Source organism: Oncorhynchus clarkii, chromosome 29 (assembly GCF_045791955.1).
Source record: "Oncorhynchus clarkii lewisi isolate Uvic-CL-2024 chromosome 29, UVic_Ocla_1.0, whole genome shotgun sequence".
NCBI classification, from domain to species: Eukaryota; Metazoa; Chordata; class Actinopteri; order Salmoniformes; family Salmonidae; genus Oncorhynchus; species Oncorhynchus clarkii.
Genome location: NC_092175.1, coordinates 38613070 through 38638015, shown reverse-complemented (window position 1 = coordinate 38638015; position 24946 = coordinate 38613070). Strand labels below are relative to the sequence as shown.

The following is a 24946-nucleotide window of genomic DNA, read 5'->3' as shown; positions in this document are numbered from 1 at the left end:
TTAAGGTTTGCACTGACCCGCACTTCTCAAGCCGGCTAGCTAGATAAACCTTACAGTCTAAGATAGAGGTTCTGGATGGCAGGAAGCTTGCTTACCAGGCAGTGATGCAACCAGTCAGGATGCTCTCGATGGTGCAGCTGTAGAACCTTTTGAGGATCTGAGGACCCATGCCAAATCTTTTCAGTCTCCTGAGGGGGAATAGGTTGTGTCGTGCCCTTTTCACGACTGTCTTGGTATGTTTGGACCATGTTAGTCCAACCTTGCCAGTTGGACACACCCTCTTTGTGTGTTTGTCTGTATATGTGTTTTTGTGCGTGCGTGTGTGTGTGTGCATCAACGACCTGTGTGTGTGTGTGTGTTTGTTTGTGTGTGTGTATCAAAGACCTCCAAATTAAGATTCTTAGAGTGTCTTGGACTTTGGCTCTGGGTAGCAAGACAACGAACACACTGAAACACTTCCATTGCGCATATTAGGGAAAAACACACACACACACACACACACAGGCAGGCCCTGTCTGAAGGTTTAACGTACTTGACTTGAAATTTTCACCTTTGTTCCAAGATGAACCCCTAAACCCAGGCACTCCCCTCTCTTACCCTCCCAGTCACCGGCTGCTCTCAGAACCAGAGATACGGGCCAAGATCTGCTCTTCCCCAGTCAGGACCTCAACCATCGGTTAGATCTTCTATACCTCTCACTGACCAAAGCGTCAGACATGCATTATAGGCCTAGAATATTATTCATAATAATGAATTTCCTTTTTTTTTTATGTTCCGAAACATAAAAACATAGGTTTGTGAATATATCAATTATTAATACTATATTATTTATAATGTACCAGGCAAGTATACAGGCAACTATAATGATTTAATTACAATTAACCCTTATGACTCATATAATAGGTTATAAAATATGGGTGCTGCCTAAACATCCTGATTAATCTAATTCAAATTAGAGTAAACCTATTATTAGTAAAGCATGAATCATAGTTTAGTGACACAGTGAAGAATGACCTTCTGTTTAATCATGTAGATATCTTTAGTCTTTTTATAGACTGGTCACCTTGGTGTGTCTAGGGTCACTTTGACGCGAACCCTCTGGGAGTGTGAGTGTGTCTGTGTTCATTCACGTGAAAAGAAACCCCCCCCACTTTCCGCCCCTTTCTCGACACGGAGGCCTATGCAAGCAAGCTTTCCCCCCACCAAACGACACCGAGACCGTTTTATCTTTCCAACTCGCAACAGTAGTCTCCCCCTCCTCCCTCTCTCTTTTCAGTTCAGCGCTTTTTTTTTTCCTACGGTGAAGTGAACTGCCGCCATGTTCTTCTGAGCCAGTATGACAGTCAGACGGGAGGAAGAGAGACAGGGACATAGTCTGTGACTAAAACGACGGTTTAACTCAGCTTTTCGGAGTATGAGAGAGATATTTTAACGCCACTGAACGTTTAGAACGGTGGAAGTTTTCCGTTTAAATTTTTTTTGCAACAGAAGAGCCGTTCGGATTTACAGAGAAATCGGCGTGTCCGGATGTTACAGCGCGATATATTTTATTTTCCTATGGCGTAGGCACCTTTATATAAAGGCTGATCTTTTTACACATTTGGGGGTCGGAGGGTCGCCTCCGGTCGAATCTATAAGCACATCCTAGTCTGTTTTTAAAAACCTGTTTTTTAACCGAAAAAATACACGGAGTAAATGTCTAATTTGTGTGAAATAGAAGAAAAACACATTCCAACATTCGTTCGTGACTCTGAAAGGATGACTATCGATACTAACGGGATTTAATTGGCGTTTTGGACGTTTAATTGATTATCAAAGACTCATCATTTGCCGTCTACGAGATTTTAAAGACGACGATAGGGGAAATACTATTATTTCCTTCCTTGAAGCCCTACGGTGAGCGGATTCCAATGATGACGGGCTCTACCCCGGCAGACATGGTGAGAAATTTTGCCAAATGTTTCAGAAGAAAAATGTAACCAGTTCGGTGTCCTCCAACGTCAAATTCATATTGTGAATATTCACATTGTGAATAGGTATATAATACATTCTTATTAGTGTGATTAAACTCGGTCTATTCTTCAGCCTGTAGACAAACTTGAAGATGACTAGATAACGAAATTGATCAATCAAATAATGTTATTTTGGCTGGTCAGATGGCTATCATTTATTTTTTTATTAAATAAAATGTTAATGATTAAGAGATGTTTTAAATATTAAATAAGGAAAAGGAGGAGAAGCACAGATAGCAGCAGTAGCTATAACATTTGGCACAGTGGGGCTACTGTTTACATTTAGCTGCTGTCTGTGTGGGGTGCCCTTGCAGTCCTCAGTCATATAGGCAAAGGCATAACTTTGGGTTATATGTGGGGGGGTCAGGGTTAATGGGTTCCGGTGTCCCCCTCCCCCCAGGAGAATAATACAATAAAAAATAGCTGTGAAATGGTTGTTTCTGGTGAATTTTGAAGGGAAAACACACACAAAGTCTCACCTGATGATCTGTTCGTCCTCTCCCTGCCTCCACATGGGCAGTGCTCTCTCTTCTAGGGATGAGAGAAAGTGTCCATTTTGCTAAAAGTGTGTCTGTTACCATGATCAGAAAATCATACAATTTCACACCAATTTACAATGCAGAATAATGGTCCTATAATGTATGTATGACCACTAGTGCGGGCAATCTACAGCAACACCTTTACAAGACAGAGAACCCCTTAGAGAGACAGAGAACCCCTTAGAGAGACAGAGAACCCTTTAGAGAGACAGAGAACCCTTTAGAGAGACAGAGAACCCTTTAGAGAGACAAAGAACCCTTTAGAGAGACAGAGAACCCTTTAGAGAGACAGAGAACCCTTTAGAGAGACAGAGAACCCTTTAGAGAGACAGAGAACCCTTTAGAGAGACAGAGAACCCTTTAGAGAGACAGAGAACCCTTTAGAGAGACAGAGAACCCTTTAGAGAGACAGAGAACCCTTTAGAGAGACAGAGAACCCTTTAGAGAGACAGAGAACCCTTTAGAGAGACAGAGAACCCTTTAGAGAGACAGAGAACCCTTTAGAGACAGAGAACCCTTCAGAGACAGAACTTTTTCAGACAATAAAAAAAGTGACTAGAATTCTGCTCCAGCATAAAAATGTTCTGTATTTTTCCCTTAAAAACAATAAAAGTCGCTGACTTTGATGTACTGCTGTTGTTTTTTTTTATGCTGTGTTTTTGATGGTATGGTAGCTAGATGTTTCATTTCTACTAAATGTTTTGGTAAATCACGGTATTTAACAAACTTTTTAAATGACTTTTTTAAGGAGAGGATGTTCCTGGCTGCCGCGTAGCAGATCAAGATTCTTTGATTTACAGTTCTGGTTGCCTAGTGATGGACTTTAGTCCTGCTTCAGAAGCCTCATTCCTTTACAGACAAGTAAAATGCCCATTCAAATCTCCAGGGAAGGTTTCGTGTCGGCATTTAAAAATGTTTTGTGTAAGTCCACCCTAACAAACATGCTGAAGCCCAGGCGCTTTCAAGGGCTCGCATTCCATTATGTCTGAAAAGGATAATGGATAAAGCCTACTGTAAATTCATATTATGAGGCTAAAATGAATAGTAGGCTACCCCGTGCTCGCAAGACTGGCCCGAAGATACCTCTGTATCCTGGCGACATCAGTGCCATGAGTAGGCTAGGATATTCTACACGCAACAGACCGAAGACTGAACACACACTTGCATCATTAGCCAAGAGACAGAGCAGGCATGCCATGTTTTGGTAATCTGCATCTCACAATGTCTTGTCTTACATGCATTGCAAATTCACCAAAGTAGTCTAAAGTTCACCTCTTCCTCTCTGTATTTATCTGAATTACACAACTTTCCCAGGCCTTTATAGCCTATCGACTATAACACCGAAAATGCTGTGTTTTGTGATAACTGCATTGTGATATTAATTAAGTGGTGAAAAAACATAGTGTTTCGGCTTAGGGATTTTTCTGAATGTTAAAGATTCCAACTTTGTTTAAATGTTTTAACATTTAAAAGTTCACACCCCTCCTCTCTACTGACTGTCTCTGACCCCTGCCAAATTAAATCACAATGATGGCAACAACTGTTTTCTTCGAGTATTTGGGCTACAGTCAGCAAAGATGAGGAGTTGAACTGATAGTGTCTTATAACACAAATTGTCATGTATTGACCAGTTCCTCCTCTCCTTGCCTCGCCTCAACATGGGCGGTGCAATCTCACTCTCTCTATTGTCTGTCTTTGATCCCTGCCACGATCATATGACATTGACATCTGAGTCATTTAGCAGACTCTTATCCAGAGACACGAAGCGTTAGTGAGTCATTTAGCAGACTCTTATCCAGAGACACGAAGCGTTAGTGAGTAATTTAGCAGACTCTTATCCAGAGACGCGTATAGTTAGTGAGTCATTTAGCAGACTCTTATCCAGAGACACGTATAGTTAGTGAGTCATTTAGCAGACTCTTATCCAGAGACACGTATAGTTAGTGAGTCATTTAGCAGACTCTTATCCAGAGACATGTATAGTTAGTGAGTCATTTAGCAGACTCTTATCCAGAGACACGAAGCGTTAGTGAGTAATTTAGCAGACTCTTATCCAGAGACGCGTATAGTTAGTGAGTCATTTAGCAGACTCTTATCCAGAGACACGTATAGTTAGTGAGTCATTTAGCAGACTCTTATCCAGAGACACGTATAGTTAGTGAGTCATTTAGCAGACTCTCTTATCCAGAGACACGTATAGTTAGTGAGTCATTTAGCAGACTCTTATCCAGAGACACGTATAGTTAGTGAGTCATTTAGCAGACTCTTATCCAGAGACACGTATAGTTAGTGAGTCATTTAGCAGACTCTTATCCAGAGACACGTATAATTAGTGAGTCATTTAGCAGACTCTTATCCAGAGACACGTATAATTAGTGAGTCATTTAGCAGACTCTTATCCAGAGACGCGTATAGTTAGTGAGTCATTTAGCAGACTCTCTTATCCAGAGACACGTATAGTTAGTGAGTCATTTAGCAGACTCTTATCCAGAGACACGTATAGTTAATGCATTCATCTTAAGATCGCTAGGTGGGACAACCACATTTCACAGGCATGGTAAGTACAATCTTCCTCAGTGAAGTAGCTATCAATAGAGTCAGAGTTAGAAGGGGGGGGGGGGGGGGGGGTTAGTGCTGTCATCAAGATAAAGGTTGGCTATTTTGAAGAATCTCAAATATATTTAGATTTGTTTAACACATTTTTTGGTTACTACATGATTCTATATGTGTTATTTCATTGTAGAATATAGTGAAGGTATCAAAACAATGTAGAAAATAGTAAAAATAAAGAAAACCCTTGAATGAGTAGGTGTTTTAACTTTTGACCGGAAGTATATTATTAAATTGTTTTACTAATGTTGCTGTCCCAGCTATAACAAAAAAAATGATGTCATTTTATCCTTGAAACATTGAATTGAATTACTGTAGAATTCCATTCATTCCAATACCCCTTAATGACAAAACACATTTACGAAACTATTCAGACCTTTTGGTAGCGATTACAGCCTTGAGTCTTCTTGGGTATGACGCTACAAGCTTGGCACACCTGTAATTGGGGAGTTTCTCCCCATTCTTATCTGCAGATCCTCTCAAGCTCTGTTAGGTTGGATGGGGAGCGTCGCTGGTCCATTAGATCCCTGGACTATTCCACGTAGGCCACGGTAGGCTAACGTTGTAATAATGTTGGGATAATGAGTTCAGTTGGGATTGTGTCTGACTGTGGCCTAACTCTGAGAGGTTGTGTGTGTTTGTTTCGTTCTACCTCATAACACGAGGAATGCTATGACCTGTCCAACCATAGACAAGGTATGAATGCCCAGGGCTTGGAGGTCTGCCATAGGCTAGTAATTAAAGTACGCTGACTACCCTAGGAACTCTCACAATCTCTCTCGCGCTCTCTCACTCTCTCCCTGCGACAGTACTGTAATTCAGTCATAGTAAAGAAAAGGTCTGGTGTGTGTGTGTGTGTGTGTGTGTGTGTGTGTGTGGCAGCGATAAGTGTTCAGCTGGATGAGAGAGCGGGTCAGAGTTGGAGGTGAAGATGGAACTGTAGAATAAAGCCTATGAATACATCCACTTTTTAACCAAGAGAGAATGAGATTTTTGGTTAAAGGAGAGGAAGAGGAAGGTAGGAACAGAGGGGAAATAAAGAGAGAGCGTGGATAACACACAGAGGAATCAAGAAGGCGTCTCATCGCTGTGTGGTCCTCACCTGTGAAGTGTGGAGGTGTGGGGCAGGAACGTCATAACAATGGGGGTGTGTGTGTGCCTCAGTGTTCTGTTCCAGTGTTCTAAGGTTCTAGAAGGACTGAGTTTAGGAGCCCATTGTGAGGTTATTAAGTAGAATCAATTAGAATGGTCACAATGGACTGGGTCATTCCGTACTCCACAAAAGGTTGAATACCCTTCTGTTCTAGCTACCACACACAGTTGGATGTAGCAGGGGTTAAAGGTGAGAGGTGTGTGTGGGCTGGGGGTGAAAGAGAGAGAGGAAAGAGGGATGGAGTGGGTTTCTTGTGGTTGAAAAGCCCATCCTGTATCACCTCTCACTAGCCTTTCTCAGCATTACCATCTAAAAGGACCCCTGAGCACCAACTTGTGAAGTTTCCTAGGAGAATATCAAATGAAAGCTAAAAGTCTATATATTGTTTTGAAATGAAGGTATAGATACAGTACATGTTTCAACAATTTTACATACAAAAAAAAAAATTAGGAATAAGCTTTGAATTCTAGTCAAACGGATGGAAAAGGGGTTCTTAGAAAACATCTACCAGAACAAGTCTTAAACAGTATTAGAAATACATCAAACACCGTAATGTGGAAGTAAAGACCCATGTACACTAATATCAACACTAATATTTACTTTTTCTGAAATGATTTGCCTTCTGTAGGTTTAAAAAACATTGCCTTGTGCCTTATAATTCTGTTAACACATATCTTGAAGTTAGAAAAACTAATTTCTCTCCCTCATGAGGAGAGAGGATAATGAAAGTTCGCAGAAGTAACAAGTAAAAGTAGACCTATCAATTCATTATAGTGTTTTTTTTAGTTATATCAACTGTTTATGAATTATTAAATGATAAAAACTCATTCTGTTACCGAAATCAGTAATGTAATTATTGACATTTTGAATTGGCTACAATGGGAAAATCATAGTAGTCACAAACCACAGTTGGGTCACCTGCTACTGTCCTCCCTTCCACTGCCACACTGTTAATGTTCAGTACTACTGTCCTCCCTTCTACTGGCACACTGTTAATGTTCAGTACTACTGTCCTCCCTTCCACTGGCACACTGTTAATGTTCAGTACTACTGTCCTCCCTTCCACTGGCACACTGTTAATGTTCAGTACTACTGTCCTCCCTTCCACTGCCACACTGTTAATGTTCAGTACTACTGTCCTCCCTTCCACTGGCACACTGTTAATGTTCAGTACTACTGTCCTCCCTTCCACTGCCACACTGTTAATGTTCAGTACTACTGTCCTCCCTTCTACTGGCATACTGTTAATGTTCAGTACTACTGTCCTCCCTTCCACTGGCACACTGTTAAAGTTCAGTACTACTGTCCTCTCTTCCACTGGTATACTGTTAATGTTCAGTACTACTGTCCTCCCTTCCACTGCCACACTGTTAATGTTCAGTACTACTGTCCTCCCTTCTACTGGCACACTGTTAATGTTCAGTACTACTGTCCTCCCTTCCACTGGCACACTGTTAATGTTCAGTACTACTGTCCTCCCTTCCACTGGTATACTGTTAATGTTCAGTACTACTGTCCTCCCTTCCACTGGTACACTGTTAATGTTCAGTACTACTGTCCTCCCTTCCACTGGCACACTGTTAATGTTCAGTACTACTGTCCTCTCTTCCACTGGTATACTGTTAATGTTCAGTACTACTGTCCTCCCTTCCACTGGCACACTGTTAATGTTCAGTACTACTGTCCTCCCTTCCACTGGTACACTGTTAATGTTCAGTACTACTGTCCTCCCTTCCACTGGCACACTGTTAATGTTCAGTACTACTGTCCTCCCTTCCACTGGCACACTGTTAATGTTCAGTACTACTGTCCTCTCTTCCACTGGCACACTGTTAATGTTCAGTACTACTGTCCTCCCTTCCACTGGCACACTGTTAATGTTCAGTACTACTGTCCTCCCTTCCACTGGCACACTGTTAATGTTCAGTACTACTGTCCTCCCTTCCACTGGCACACTGTTAATGTTCAGTACTACTGTCCTCCCTTCCACTGGCATACTGTTAATGGTCAGTACTACTGTCCTCCCTTCCACCTCCACACTGTTAATGTTCAACACTACTGTCCTCTCTTCCACTGGTATACTGTTAATGTTCAGTACTACTGTCCTCCCTTCCACTGGCACACTGTTAATGTTCAGTACTACTGTCCTCCCTTCTACTGGCACACTGTTAATGTTCAGTACTACTGTCCTCCCTTCCACTGGCACACTGTTAATGTTCAGTACTACTGTCCTCTCTTCCACTGGCACACTGTTAATGTTCAGTACTACTGTCCTCCCTTCCACTGGCACACTGTTAATGTTCAGTACTACTGTCCTCCCTTCCACCTGCACACTGTTAATGTTCAGTACTACTGTCCTCCCTTCCACTGGCACACTGTTAATGTTCAGTACTACTGTCCTCTCTTCCACTGGCACACTGTTAATGTTCAGTACTACTGTCCTCCCTTCCACCTCCACACTGTTAATGTTCAGTACTACTGTCCTCCCTTCCACTGGCATACTGTTAATGTTCAGTACTACTGTCCTCCCTTCCACTGGCACACTGTTAATGTTCAGTACTACTGTCCTCCCTTCCACCTCCACACTGTTAAATGTTCAGTACTACTGTCCTCTCTTCCACTGGCACACTGTTAATGTTCAGTACTACTGTCCTCCCTTCCACTGGCACACTGTTAATGTTCAGTACTACTGTCCTCTCTTCCACTGGCACACTGTTAATGTTCAGTACTACTGTCCTCCCTTCCACCTCCACACTGTTAATGTTCAGTACTACTGTCCTCCCTTCCACTGGCATACTGTTAATGTTCAGTACTACTGTCCTCCCTTCCACCTCCACACTGTTAAATGTTCAGTACTACTGTCCTCTCTTCCACTGGCACACTGTTAATGTTCAGTACTACTGTCCTCCCTTCCACTGGCACACTGTTAATGTTCAGTACTACTGTCCTCCCTTCCACCTCCACACTGTTAATGTTCAGTACTACTGTCCTCTCTTCCACTGGCACACTGTTAATGTTCAGTACTACTGTCCTCTCTTCCACTGGCACACTGTTAATGTTCAGTACTACTGTCCTCCCTTCCACCTCCACACTGTTAATGTTCAGTACTACTGTCCTCCCTTCCACTGGCATACTGTTAATGTTCAGTACTACTGTCCTCCCTTCCACTGGCACACTGTTAATGTTCAGTACTACTGTCCTCCCTTCCACCTCCACACTGTTAAATGTTCAGTACTACTGTCCTCTCTTCCACTGGCACACTGTTAATGTTCAGTACTACTGTCCTCCCTTCCACTGGCACACTGTTAATGTTCAGTACTACTGTCCTCTCTTCCACTGGCACACTGTTAATGTTCAGTACTACTGTCCTCCCTTCCACCTCCACACTGTTAATGTTCAGTACTACTGTCCTCCCTTCCACTGGCATACTGTTAATGTTCAGTACTACTGTCCTCCCTTCCACCTCCACACTGTTAAATGTTCAGTACTACTGTCCTCTCTTCCACTGGCACACTGTTAATGTTCAGTACTACTGTCCTCCCTTCCACTGGCACACTGTTAATGTTCAGTACTACTGTCCTCCCTTCCACCTCCACACTGTTAATGTTCAGTACTACTGTCCTCTCTTCCACTGGCACACTGTTAATGTTCAGTACTACTGTCCTCTCTTCCACTGGCACACTGTTAATGTTCAGTACTACTGTCCTCCCTTCCACTGCCACACGGTTAATGTTCAGTACTACTGTCCTCCCTTCCACCTCCACACTGTTAATGTTCAGTACTACTGTCCTCCCTTCCACTGGCACACTGTTAATGTTCAGTACTACTGTCCTCCCTTCCACTGGCATACTGTTAATGTTCAGTACTACTGTCCTCCCTTCAACTGGCACACTGTTAATGTTCAGTACTACTGTCCTCCCTTCCACTGGCACACTGTTAATGTTCAGCTCTGTTTTTTCCTTCTCTTTATGTCATGTGGTGGTCAAAGCAAGACTGTGAAAACTGTCTGGACAACCCCTCCGTCCCACTCACTTTCCTCTCAGTCGCTCTCTCTCTCTCTCTCTCTCTCTCTCTCATCTCTGTCTCCATTTAATGTCACCTCGCCCGGCTCAGACAGACACCTAACATGACACCCACCGTCTTTCCATTTACTGTAACAAGCACCGACCGACACCGGACGTCTGTGGACGTTGAAAAGGAGTTTTGTCATTTTGGTCAGTCCGCCCTGGCTGGACCAAATCTGAACCAATCATAGACGTCTATGCCTCACAAGTTCGCACAGTACAGTAGAGAAGGGTGCCGTAGAGAAGGGTGTCGTGCCGTATAGAAGGGTGTCGTGCCGTAAAGAATGGTGCCGCGCCGTAGAGAAGGGTGCCGTAGAGAAGGGTGCTGTAGAGAACGGTGCCGTGCCTTAGAGAAGGGTGCCGCGCCGTAGAGAAGGGTGCCGCGCCGTAGAGAAGGGTGCCGCGCCGTAGAGAAGGGTGCCGCGCCGTAGAGAAGGGTGCCGCGCCGTATAGAAGGGTGCCGCGCCGTAGGGAAGGGTGCCGTGCTGTAGAGAACGGTGCTGTACTCAAAATGTCTACTGTACTCTAATGTACTGTGTGGGACTGTGATGCCAAAACTTGTGAAGCATAGGCGTCTGTGATTGGTTCAGATTTGGTCTGGTCCTGCCCAAACAAAATGTGGTGTTGTTTGGGGATGGGGCTTGTTACAATAATAGCCTGGGTGTTGAATAATACCCAAATATACAAAAGAAGAATATTGCATATTTCCACCTTTTGTGTACCTATTCAGGATACGTCACCATGAAGAGAATGACATTCATACCTATAATTATGCATTTCTGTATAGTACAGATCAGGGACCCAGGATATAATTAATTTATCATTCTGTTACTGGATGTAAATCCACTTCACTCACTGTAGTTCAATAATCAAAATGTTTTCAAAGTCTAGGTGTGATGTCATAGCTGACACCCCATTCTTTCTGCAGACATCTTTTGAATCTTCGTTCTGAGCAGATGTTTAACCTCTCTAGGGGGTGTGGAACGGTAGTGTCCCACCTGGCCAACATCCAGTGAAATTGCAGTGCGCCAAATTCAAAAACAGAAATACTATAAAAATTCATAAAACATACAAGTGTTATACATCGGTTTAAAGATGAACTTGTTGTTAATCCAACCACGGTATCAGATTTCAAAAAGGCTTTACGGCGAAAGCATACCATGCGATTATCTGAGAACAGCGCCCAGCAGACAAATCATTACAAACAGTAACCAGCCAAGAAGAGGAGTAACATAAATCAGAAATAGCGTTAAAATTAATCACTTTGATTATCTTCATATGGTTACACTCACAAGACTCACAGTTACCCAATGAATGTTCGTTTTGTTTGATAAAGTCCCTCTTTATATACAAAAACCTCAGTTTTGTTAGCGCGTTTTGTTCAGTAATCCACTGTGTCAAACAACATCCAGTGAAATTGCAGAGCGTGAAACTCAACAAAACAGAAATTCTCATAATAAACATACATAAAATATACAAGTGTTATACATCAGCTTAAAGATACACTTCTTGTTAATCCAACCGCTGTGTCAGATTTCAAGAAGGCTTTACGGCGAAAGGAAACCATGTGATTATCTGAGAACAACGCCCAGCCGACAAATCATTACAAACAGTAAACAGCCAAGCAGAGGAGTAACAAAAGTCAGAAATAGCGATAAAATGTATCACTTACCTTTGATGATCATCGGATGGTTGCACTCACAAGACTCCATGTTACACAATAAATGTTTGTTTTGTTCGATAAAATCCCTGTTTATGTCCAAAAACCTCAGTTTTGTTGGTGCGTTTTGTTCAGTCTTCCATTGGCACAAAGCGCGGTCACAGCAGGCAGATGAAAAATCAATAAAGTACCATAAAAGTTCATAGAAACATGTCAAACAATGTTTATAATCAATCCTCAGGTTGTTTTTGTCATAAATAATCGATCATATTTCAGCTGGACTATAGCTTCGTCAATAGAAAAGAAAAACAAGAAAAGCACGCTCCCGGTCATGTGCAGGACTCAAGTCTGGAAATTTCCACTGTCCTCTCATTGAAAGTGGTGTTTCTCCCTAATTTTTCAGAGTAAAAGCCTGAAACAATGCCTAATGATTGGCCACATGTAGCGGAAGCCATAGGGATCCTGAATTGGGTCGTAAGTCTTTGTATGGTGGATTTCAATGGAAAAACAGCCATTTCAAAATAATAGTACTTCCTGGATGGATTTTCCTCAGGTTTTCGCCTGCCATATCAGTTCTGTTATACTCACAGACATTATTTTAACAATTTTGGAAACTTTAGAGGGTAGATTTTGATTTTAAAAAACAAATTATATGCATATCCTAGCTTCTGGGCCTGAGTAGCAGGCAGTTTACTTTGGGCACGCTTTTCATCCAAAATTCCGAATGCTGCCCCCTACCCTAGTGAAGTTAACTGAGTTACAAGAAAACGAGGTCGCGTTAAAACCTGAGGGAGATTTTACCGTAATTCTGTTTACCATAATTCTGTTACCAAACTTTGCATCTGCACAGTGTGCATCTGCACACACACTTCCAACTTCACAACTTTGGTTCATCCATGGGAGCAATTTCCAAACCTGCACCTGCAGGTACCACGTTCATCTGTACAAACAATAGTACACAAGTATAAACAACATGGGACCACGCAGCCGTCATACTGCTCAGGAAGGAGATGTGTTCTGTCTCCTAGAGATGAATGCACTTCGGTGCGAAAAGTGCAAATCAATCCCAGAACAACAGCAAAGGACATTGTGAAGATGCTGGACGAAACAGGTATAAAAGTATCAAAATCCACAGTAAACGAGTCTTAAATTGACATAACCTGAAAGGCCGCTCATCAAGGAAGAAGCCACGGCTCTAAAACTGCCATAAAAAAGCCAGACTACGGTTTGCAACTGCACATGGGGACAAAGATCGTATTTTTTGGAGAAATGTCCTCTGGTCTGATGAAAGAAAAATACAACTGTTTGGCCATAATGTCCATCGTTATGTTTGGAGGAAAAAGGGGGAGGCTTGCAAGCCGGAAAACACCATCCCAACTGTGAAGCACGGGGGAGGCAGCATCATGTTGTGGGGCTGCTTTGCTGCAGGAGAGACTGGTGCACTTCACAAAATAGGTGGCATCATGAGGGATTGAAAATGATGTGGCTATATTGAAGCAACATCTCAAGACATCAGTCAGGAAGTTAAAGCTTGGTCGCAAATGGGTCTTCCAAATGGACAATGACCCCAAGCATACTTCCAAAGTTGTGTCAAAATGGCTTAAGGACAACAAAGTCAAGGTATTGGAGAGGCCATCGCAAAGCCCTGACCTCAAACCTATAGAAGATTTGTGGACAGAACTGAAAAAGTGTGTGCGAGCAAGGAGGCCTACAAACCTGACTCGGTTACACCAGCTCTGTCACCCAATTTATTGTGGGAAGCTTGTGGAAGGCTACCCGAAACGTTTGACGCAAGTTAAACAATTTAAGGGCAATGCTACCAAATACTAATTGAGTGTAACTTCTGACCCACTGGGAATGTGATGAAAGAAATGAAAGCTGAAATGAATCATTCGCTATACTATTATTCTGACATTTCACATTCTTAAAATAAAGTGGTGATCCTAACTAAGGGATTTTTTACTAGGATTAAATGTCAGGAATTGTAAAAAACTGAGTTTAAATGTATTTGGCTCAGGTGTATGTAAACTTCTGACTTTAACTGTATATATGTATTAATATATATATTTATTAATATTTAAACAAATATTTTTTATTACTAATAAACCCAGTTTGAGACCTGGTGAGTTAAGCTGAACAAACATGGACAGACAGGTGTATGCATTAGGAAGACAAGAAGAGAGACAGGTAGGTGTTAAACAGGTGTATGCATTAGGAAGACAAGAAGAGACAGGTAGGTGTTAAACAGGTGTATGCATTAGGAAGACAAGAAGAGACAGGTAGGTGTTAAACAGGTGTATGCATTAGGAAGACAAGAAGAGACAGGTAGGTGTTAAACAGGTGTATGCATTAGGAAGACAAGAAGAGACAGGTAGGTGTTAAACAGGTGTATGCATTAGGAAGACAAGAAGAGACAGGTAGGTGTTAAACAGGTGTATGCATTAGGAAGACAAGAAGAGAGACAGGTAGGTGTTAAACAGGTGTATGTATTAGGAAGACAAGAAGAGACAGGTAGGTGTTAAACAGGTGTATGCATTAGGAAGACAAGAAGAGACAGGTAGGTGTTAAACAGGTGTATGTATTAGGAAGACAAGAAGAGAGACAGGTAGGTGTTAAACAGGTGTATGCATTAGGAAGACAAGAAGAGACAGGTAGGTGTTAAACAGGTGTATGTATTAGGAAGACAAGAAGAGACAGGTAGGTGTTAAACAGGTGTATGCATTAGGAAGACAAGAAGAGACAGGTAGATGTTAAACAGGTGTATGCATTAGGAAGACAAGAAGAGAGACAGGTAGGTGTTAAACAGGTGTATGCATTAGGAAGACAAGAAGAGACAGGTAGGTGTTAAACAGGTGTATGCATTAGGAAGACAAGAAGAGACAGGTAGGTGTTAAACAGGTGTATGTATTAGGAAGACAAGAAGAGACAGGTAGGTGTTAAACAGGTGTATGCATTAGGAAGACAAGAAGAGACAGGTAGGTGTTAAACAGGTGTATGCATTAGGAAGACAAGAAGAGACAGGTAGGTGTTAAACAGGTGTATGTATTAGGAAGACAAGAAGAGACAGGTAGGTGTTAAACAGGTGTATGTATTAGGAAGACAAGAAGAGACAGGTAGGTGTTAAACAGGTGTATGCATTAGGAAGACAAGAAGAGACAGGTAGATGTTAAACAGGTGTATGCATTAGGAAGACAAGAAGAGAGACAGGTAGATGTTAAACAGGTGTATGCATTAGGAAGAGACAGGTAGGTGTTAAACAGGTGTATGTATTAGGAAGACAAGAAGAGACAGGTAGGTGTTAAACAGGTGTATGTATTAGGAAGACAAGAAGAGACAGGTAGGTGTTAAACAGGTGTATGTATTAGGAAGACAAGAAGAGACAGGTAGGTGTTAAACAGGTGTATGCATTAGGAAGACAAGAAGAGACAGGTAGGTGTTAAACAGGTGTATGCATTAGGAAGACAAGAAGAGACAGGTAGGTGTTAAACAGGTGTATGCATTAGGAAGACAAGAAGAGAGACAGGTAGGTGTTAAACAGGTGTATGCATTAGGAAGACAAGAAGAGAGACAGGTAGGTGTTAAACAGGTGTATGCATTAGGAAGACAAGAAGAGACAGGTAGGTGTTAAACAGGTGTATGCATTAGGAAGACAAGAAGAGAGACAGGTAGGTGTTAAACAGGTGTATGCATTAGGAAGACAAGAAGAGAGACAGGTAGGTGTTAAACAGGTGTATGTATTAGGAAGACAAGAAGAGAGACAGGTAGGTGTTAAACAGGTGTATGTATTAGGAAGACAAGAAGAGAGACAGGTAGGTGTTAAACAGGTGTATGCATTAGGAAGACAAGAAGAGACAGGTAGGTGTTAAACAGGTGTATGCATTAGGAAGACAAGAAGAGACAGGTAGGTGTTAAACAGGTGTATGTATTAGGAAGACAAGAAGAGACAGGTAGGTGTTAAACAGGTGTATGTATTAGGAAGACAAGAAGAGACAGGTAGGTGTTAAACAGGTGTATGCATTAGGAAGACAAGAAGAGACAGGTAGGTGTTAAACAGGTGTATGCATTAGGAAGACAAGAAGAGAGACAGGTAGGTGTTAAACAGGTGTATGCATTAGGAAGACAAGAAGAGAGACAGGTAGGTGTTAAACAGGTGTATGCATTAGGAAGACAAGAAGAGACAGGTAGGTGTTAAACAGGTGTATGCATTAGGAAGACAAGAAGAGAGACAGGTAGGTGTTAAACAGGTGTATGCATTAGGAAGACAAGAAGAGAGACAGGTAGGTGTTAAACAGGTGTATGTATTAGGAAGACAAGAAGAGAGACAGGTAGGTGTTAAACAGGTGTATGTATTAGGAAGACAAGAAGAGAGACAGGTAGGTGTTAAACATGTGTATGTATTAGGAAGACAAGAAGAGAGACAGGTAGGTGTTAAACAGGTGTATGCATTAGGAAGACAAGAAGAGACAGGTAGGTGTTAAACAGGTGTATGCATTAGGAAGACAAGAAGAGACAGGTAGGTGTTAAACAGGTGTATGTATTAGGAAGACAAGAAGAGAGACAGGTAGGTGTTAAACAGGTGTATGCATTAGGAAGACAAGAAGAGACAGGTAGGTGTTAAACAGGTGTATGTATTAGGAAGACAAGAAGAGACAGGTAGGTGTTAAACAGGTGTATGCATTAGGAAGACAAGAAGAGACAGGTAGGTGTTAAACAGGTGTATGTATTAGGAAGACAAGAAGAGAGACAGGTAGGTGTTAAACAGGTGTATGCATTAGGAAGACAAGAAGAGACAGGTAGGTGTTAAACAGGTGTATGTATTAGGAAGACAAGAAGAGAGACAGGTAGGTGTTAAACAGGTGTATGTATTAGGAAGACAAGAAGAGACAGGTAGGTGTTAAACAGGTGTATGTATTATGAAACCAGCTGTAACCTGTCTGACCTGTTCAGAATGCTGTCACTGAGACGAACCAGGAAGTGGAGCTCTGACCTAGCACAGTGAGGAAGGAAAGGGACAAGGCTCTGGTATACACAAAGGGACAAGGCTCTGGTATATACAAAGGGACAAGGCTCACAAAAGGACAAGGCTCTGGTATATACAAAGGGACAAGGCTCACAAAAGGACAAGGCTCTGGTATACACAAAGGGACAAGGCTCACAAAAGGACAAGTCTCTGGTATACACAAAGGGACAAGGCTCTGGTATATACAAAGGGACAAGGCTCACAAAAGGACAAGGCTCTGGTATACACAAAGGGACAAGGCTCACAAAAGGACAAGGCTCTGGTATACACAAAGGGACAAGGCTCACAAAAGGACAAGGCTCTGGTATAACTCTGGGAGGACTAACAGCAGAGAATAGACAAGAAAATGGAAAGAGGGAATGGTGTCGGCCAGCATCACGGAGTCGCCTCTTCATTGTTGACGTTGAGACTGGTGTTTTGTGGGTACTATTTAATGAAGCTGCCAGTTGAGGACTTGTGAGTCGTCTGTTTCTCAAACTAGACATTAAATAGTACCCGCGAAACACCAGTCTCAACATCAACAGTGAAGAGGCGACTCCAGGATGCTGGCCTTCTAGCCAAAGTTCCTCTGTCCAGTGTCTGTGTTCTTTTGCCCATCATAATCTTTTATTTTTATTGGCCAGTCTGAGATATTTATATTTCTTTGCAACTCTGCTGCCTAGAAGGCCAGCATCCCAGAGTCGCCTCTTCACTGTTGACGTTGAGACTGGTGTTTTGCGGGTACTATTTAATGAAGCTGCCAGTTGAGGACTTGTGAGGCATCTGCCTCTCAAACTAGACACACTAATGCATTTGTCCTCTTGCTTAGTTGTCCCCCTCTGCCTCCGTCTCCCCCACTCCCTGACCCTCCGTCTGTCTCTCCGTCTGTCCCTCTGCCTCAGTCTGTCCCCCTCTGCCTCCGTCTGTCCCCCTCTGCCTCCGTCTCCCCCACTCCTCTCTCTGTTCTGGTTGGAGCCAGTTTGTGCTGTTCTGTGAAGGGAGTAGTACACAGCGTTGTACGAGATCTTCAGTTTCTTGGCAATTTCTGGCCTGGAATAGCCTTAATTTCTCAGAACAAGAATAGACTGACAAGTTTCAGAAGAAAGTTTTGTTTTTTTAACCATTTTTAGCCTGTAATCAAACCCACAAATGCTGACGCTCCAGATAGTCAACTAGTCTAAAGAAGGCCAGTTTTATTGCTTCTTTAATCAGAAAAACAGTTTTCAGCGGTGCTAATGTAATTGCAAAAGGGTTTTCTAATGATCAATTAGCTTTTTAAAATGATGAACTTGGATTAGCTAACACACACACATACATATACATTAGTGCATTAGGAAAGTATTCAGACCCCTTGACCTTTCCCATGTTTTGTTGCATTACAGCCTTATTCTACAATAGATTATATTACATTTTTTTTCCTCATTGATCTTCACACAAAACCCCATAATGACAAAGTGAAAACAGGTTTTTAGACATTTCTACAAATGGATTAAAAATGAAAATCAAATACCTTATTTACATAAGTATTCAGACCTTTTTACAATGAGACTGAAAATTGAGTTCAGGTGCGTCCTGTTTCCGTTGATGATCCTTGAGATGTTTCTACAACTTGATTGGAGTACACCTGTGTTTAAATTCAATTGATTGGACATGATTTGGAATTGCACACACCTGTCAATAAATGTCAGACAAAAACCAAGCCATGAGGCCGAAGGAATTATCTGTATAGATTGTCGAGGCACAGATCTGGGGAAAAGTATAAAAGTTCTGCAGCATTGAAAGTCCCCAAGAACACATTGGCCTCCATTATTAAATGGAAGATGTTTGGAACCACCAAGACTCTTCCCAGAGCTGGCCTCCTGGCCAAACTGAGCAATAGGGGTGAAGGGCCTTGGTCAGGGAGGTGACCAAGAACCCAATGGTCTCCCTGACAGTGTGACTCTCTCCAGAGTTCCTCTGTGGAGATGGTTGTCCTGGAAGCTTCTCCCATCTCTGCAGCACTTCACCAATCAAGCCTTTATGGTAGCGTGGCCAGACAGAAGCCGTTCCTCTGTAAAAGGCACGCGACAGCCCGGTTGGAGTTTGCCAAAAGGCTCCTAAAGGACTCTCCGAACATGAGAAACAAGATTCTTTGGTCTGATGAAACCAAGATTGAACTCTTTGGCTTAAATGCCAAGGGTCACAGCTGGAGGAAACCTGGCACCATCCCTACTGTGAAGCATGGTGGTGGCAGCATCATGCTGTGGGAATATTTTTCAGCGGCTAGGACTGGGAGACTATTCAGGATCGAAGGAAAGATGAACGGAGCAATGTACAGAGTGATCTTTGATGAAAACCGACTTCAGAGAGCGCAGGACCTCCGACGGGCTTCGGGACAAGTCTCAATGTCCTTGAGTGGCCCAACCAGAGCTCGGACTTGAACCTGATCGAACATCCCTGGAGAGACCTTTAAAATAGCTGTCCATCCAACCTGACAAAGATTGAGAGGATCTGCAGAGATAAATGGGAGAAACACCCCCCAAATACAGGTTTGCCAAGCTTGTAGCGTCATACCCAAGAAGACTCGGGGCTGTACTTGCTGCCAAATGTTGTTCAACAAAGTACTGGGACAAGGGTTTGAATACTTATGTCAGTGTGATATTTTTTATTTTTATTTATTTTTTTAATAAATTTGATACAATTTCTAAAAACCTGTCTTTTGCTTTGTCATTATGTGGTATTTTGTGAAGATTTATGAGGGGGAAAAATGTATTTAATCAATTTAATAATAAGGATGTAATGTAACAAAATGTGGAAAAAGTCAAGGGGTCGGAAGACTTCCCGAATGCACTTTTATGTGTGGGTGAAGAGAGAGAGAGAGACTAATTTAACACCGACCTCATCCCAGTTTCTCTCAGAGCTTTCACAGTCAGCCCACTAACACCTCTCTCAGACCACAGTAAAATCCCAGTGTATTTTAGAAAAGGGGGACCGAGGCAGTGAAAAGGGGGACCGAGGCAGTGAAAAGGGGGACCGAGGCAGTGAAAAGGGGGACCGAGGCAGTGAAAAGGGGGACCGAGGCAGTGAAAAGGGGACAGAGGCTGGCATTAGGGACCGGCACGGTTAATTGAAAATCTGGATATCCGAACGGGACGTTAATATTTGACTACTTTAGTGAGTGTTAATTTTTGAAGACATTTCTTCTGGGCTATTTTAACAATGAAAAAAGCTTTGTCAAAATGAAAAACTTTTTTTGCCATTTTTCTAACGATGTGTTGATCTACTGCTTTACATTTAACCCTCCACAAGGTTTTTGGTGAAATAGAAATGTTTTTTTTTTTTTTTGCATATCCCACTCCCCTTGAGACAACCTGGTTAAGATATCTGGTTACCCGAAAAAAAATCACCTGGCATTGTTTGAATAGTAAAACATAAATAAGTGTCCATCCTTAGTTCAAGTAGTCTGGGTTAAAGAGAGAAAGAGTTTGAGAAGGTTTGTGTGGAAGTTTTTAGAAAGAGGGAGGAAGTGAGGGATTAGCATAGTAGGGGTTAAAGAGAGAGGAAGTGATGGATTGGCATAGTAGGGGTTAAAGAGGGAGGAAGTGAGGGATTGGCATAGTAGGGGTTAAAGAGGGAGGAAGTGAGGGATTGGCATAGTAGGGGTTAAAGAGGGAGGAAGTGATGGATTGGCATAGTAGGGGTTAAAGAGGGAGGAAGTGATGGATTGGCATAGTAGGGGTTAAAGAGGGAGGAAGTGATGGATTGGCATAGTAGGGGTTAAAGAGGGAGGAAGTGATGGATTGGCATAGTAGGGGTTAAAGAGGGAGGAAGTGATGGATTGGCATAGTAGGGGTTAAAGAGGGAGGAAGTGAGGGATTGGCATAGTAGGGGTTAAAGAGAGGAAGTGATGGATTGGCATAGTAGGGGTTAAAGAGGGAGGAAGTGAGGGATTGGCATAGTAGGGGTTAAAGAGAGGAAGTGATGGATTGGCATAGTAGGGGTTAAAGAGGGAGGAAGTGATGGATTGGCATAGTAGGGGTTAAAGAGAGGAAGTGATGGATTGGCATAGTAGGGGTTAAAGAGGGAGGAAGTGAGGGATTGGCATAGTAGGGGTTAAAGAGAGGAAGTGAGGGATTGGCATAGTAGGGGTTAAAGAGAGAGGAAGTGAGGGATTGGCATAGTAGGGGTTAAAGAGAGGAAGTGATGGATTGGCATAGTAGGGGTTAAAGAGGGAGGAAGTGAGGGATTGGCATAGTAGGGGTTAAAGAGAGGAAGTGATGGATTGGCATAGTAGGGGTTAAAGAGAGGAAGTGAGGGATTGGCATAGTAGGGGTTAAAGAGGGAGGAAGTGAGGGATTGGCATAGTAGGGGTTAAAGAGAGGAAGTGATGGATTGGCATAGTAGGGGTTAAAGAGGGAGGAAGTGATGGATTGGCATAGTAGGGGTTAAAGAGAGAGGAAGTGAGGGATTGGCATAGTAGGGGTTAAAGAGAGGAAGTGATGGATTGGCATAGTAGGGGTTAAAGAGGGAGGAAGTGAGGGATTGGCATAGTAGGGGTTAAAGAGGGAGGAAGTGATGGATTGGCATAGTAGGGGTTAAAGAGAGAGGAAGTGAGGGATTGGCATAGTAGGGGTTAAAGAGAGGAAGTGATGGATTGGCATAGTAGGGGTTAAAGAGGGAGGAAGTGATGGATTGGCATATTAGGGGTTAAAGAGAGAGGAAGTGATGGATTGGCATAGTAGGGGTTAAAGAGGGAGGAAGTGATGGATTGGCATAGTAGGGGTTAAAGAGGGAGGAAGTGATGGATTGGCATAGTAGGGGTTAAAGAGGGAGGAAGTGATGGATTGGCATAGTAGGGGTTAAAGAGAGGAAGTGATGGATTGGCATAGTAGGGGTTAAAGACGGAGGAAGTGAGGGATTGGCATAGTAGGGGTTAAAGAGAGGAAGTGAGGGATTGGCATAGTAGGGGTTAAAGAGGGAGGAAGTGATGGATTGGCATAGTAGGGGTTAAAGAGGGAGGAAGTGAGGGATTGGCATAGTAGGGGTTAAAGAGGGAGGAAGTGATGGATTGGCATAGTAGGGGTTAAAGAGGGAGGAAGTGAGGGATTGGCATAGTAGGGGTTAAAGAGAGGAAGTGAGGGATTGGCATAGTAGGGGTTAAAGAGAGAGGAAGTGAGGGATTGGCATAGTAGGGGTTAAAGAGTGAGGAAGAGAGGGATTGGCATAGTAGGGGTTAAAGAGGGAGGAAGTGAGGGATTGGCATAGTAGGGGTTAAAGAGGGAGGAAGTGAGGGATTGGCATAGTAGGGGTTAAAGAGGGAGGAAGTGAGGGATTGGCATAGTAGGGGTTAAAGAGGGAGGAAGTGAGGGATTGGCATAGTAGGGGTTAAAGAGGAAGTGAGGGATTGGCATAGTAGGGGTTAAAGAGGGAGGAAGTGAGGGATTGGCATAGTAGGGGTTAAAGAGGGAGGAAGTGAGGGATTGGCATAGTAGGGGTTAAAGAGGGAGGAAGTGAGGGATTGGCATAGTAGGGGTTAAAGAGGGAGGAAGTGAGGGATTGGCATAGTAGGGGTTAAAGAGGGAGGAAGTGATGGATTGGCATAGTAGGGGTTAAAGAGAGGAAGTGATGGATTGGCATAGTAGGGGTTAAAGAGAGGAAGTGAGGGATTGGCATAGTAGGGGTTAAAGAGGGAGGAAGTGAGGGATTGGCATAGTAGGGGTTAAAGAGGGAGGAAGTGATGGATTGGCATAGTAGGGGTTAAAGAGAGGAAGTGAGGGATTGGCATAGTAGGGGTTAAAGAGGGAGGAAGTGAGGGATTGGCATAGTAGGGGTTAAAGAGGGAGGAAGTGATGGATTGGCATAGTAGGGGTTAAAGAGGGAGGAAGTGAGGGATTGGCATAGTATGGGTTAAAGATGGAGGAAGTGAGGGATTGGCATAGTAGGGGTTAAAGAGGGAGGAAGTGATGGATTGGCATAGTAGGGGTTAAAGAGAGGAAGTGATGGATTGGCATAGTAGGGGTTAAAGAGGGAGGAAGTGAGGGATTGGCATAGTAGGGGTTAAAGAGGGAGGAAGTGATGGATTGGCATAGTAGGGGTTAAAGAGGGAGGAAGTGAGGGATTGGCATAGTAGGGGTTAAAGAGGGAGGAAGTGAGGGATTGGCATAGTAGGGGTTAAAGAGGGAGGAAGTGATGGATTGTCATAGTAGGGGTTAAAGAGGGAGGAAGTGAGGGATTGGCATAGTAGGGGTTAAAGAGGGAGGAAGTGAGGGATTGGCATAGTAGGGGTTAAAGAGGGAGGAAGTGATGGATTGGCATAGTAGGGGTTAAAGAGAGAGGAAGTGAGGGATTGGCATAGTAGGGGTTAAAGAGGGAGGAAGTGAGGGATTGGCATAGTAGGGGTTAAAGAGGGAGGAAGTGATGGATTGGCATAGTAGGGGTTAAAGAGAGGACGTGATGGATTGGCATAGTAGGGGTTAAAGAGGGAGGAAGTGAGGGATTGGCATAGTAGGGGTTATAGAGGGAGGAAGTGATGGATTGGCATAGTAGGGGTTAAAGAGGGAGGAAGTGATGGATTGGCTTAGTAGGGGTTAAAGAGGGAGGAAGTGATGGATTGGCATAGTAGGGGTTAAAGAGGGAGGAAGTGAGGGATTGGCATAGTAGGGGTTAAAGAGGGAGGAAGTGATGGATTGGCATAGTAGTGGTTAAAGAGGGAGGAACTGAGGGATTGGCATAGTATGGGTTAAAGAGGGAGGAAGTGATGGATTGGTTTAAGAAATAAACCTTTCAGCTGGGAACAGTTTCCATCCAACAGCTCTGTCCTGATAGAGCGAGAGGAGCACGGTTACATCACCACTACAGCTACTGAGGGGGGGACAGACAGGAAGAGAGAGAATACATTCACTAATGCTGAAAAAAAGAAGGAGGGAGCGAGGGGGACAGAATTACATTCACCACAAAATCAAATCAACTTTTTTTTCCCACATGCTTCGTAGACTAACAGTGAAATGCTGACTTACGGCCTTTTCAAAAGTTAACAGAGTTAAAGATAAGATAAAGAATGAAATAAAAAATATAATTAAGGACATGAGGAATAAATACACAGTGAATAACGAAGGGAGGGAGGGAGTGAGGGTGGGGGACAGACAGAGGGTGGGAGAGTGAGGGAGGGAGTGAGGGTGGGGGAGTGGGACAGACGGAGGGTGGGAGAGTGAGTGAGGGTTGGGGACAGACGGAGGGTAGGAGAGTGAGGGAGGGAGTGAGGGTGGGGGAGTGGGACAGACGGAGGGTGGGAGAGTGAGTGAGGGTGTGGGACAGACGGAGAGTGAGGGAGGGGGTGGGGGAGTGGGACAGACGGAGGGTGGGGGACAGACGGAGGGTGGGAGAGTGAGTGAGGGTGGGGGAGTGGGACAGACGGAGGGTGGGAGAGTGAGTGAGGGTGGGGGAGTGGGACAGACGGAGGGTGGGGGACAGACGGAGGCGGAGGGGGACAGACGGAGGCGGAGGGGGACAGACGGAGGCGGAGGGGGACAGACGGAGGCAGAGGGGGACAGACGGAGGCAGAGGGGGACAGACGGAGGCAGAAGGGAGGCAGAGGGACAGACGGAGGCAGAGGGAGACAGACGGAGGCAGAAGGGAGGCAGAAGGACAGACGGAGGGTCAGGGAGTGGGACAGACGGAGGCAGAGGGGGACAGACGGAGGCAGAGGGGGACAGACTGAGGCAGAGGGACAGACGGAGAGAGAGACGGAGGGTCAGGGAGTGGGGGAGACGGAGGCAGAGGGGGACAGACGGAGGCAGAGGGGGACAGACGGAGGCAGAAGGGAGGCAGGGGGACAGACGGAGGCAGAGGGGGACAGACGGAGGCAGAAGGGAGGCAGACGGAGAGAGACGGAGGCAGAGGGACAGACGGAGAGACAGACGGAGGGTCAGGG

The 24946-nt window shown here is 43.7% G+C and overlaps 1 protein-coding gene across 1 annotated transcript in view; it reads left to right on the top strand.

Annotated features, from left to right (window-relative positions):
* Window positions 1–1320: 1320 nt before the first annotated feature.
* The window catches only part of LOC139388419 (ubiquitin-like protein 3), a 66710-nt gene continuing 43084 nt past the window's right edge, over window positions 1321–24946 (top strand). Inside the window, exon 1 of the mRNA XM_071135064.1 lies at window positions 1321–1940. Coding sequence (XP_070991165.1) covers window positions 1911–1940 — 30 coding nt within the window. The 5' untranslated portion in view covers window positions 1321–1910. The remainder of the gene's footprint in view (window positions 1941–24946) is intronic.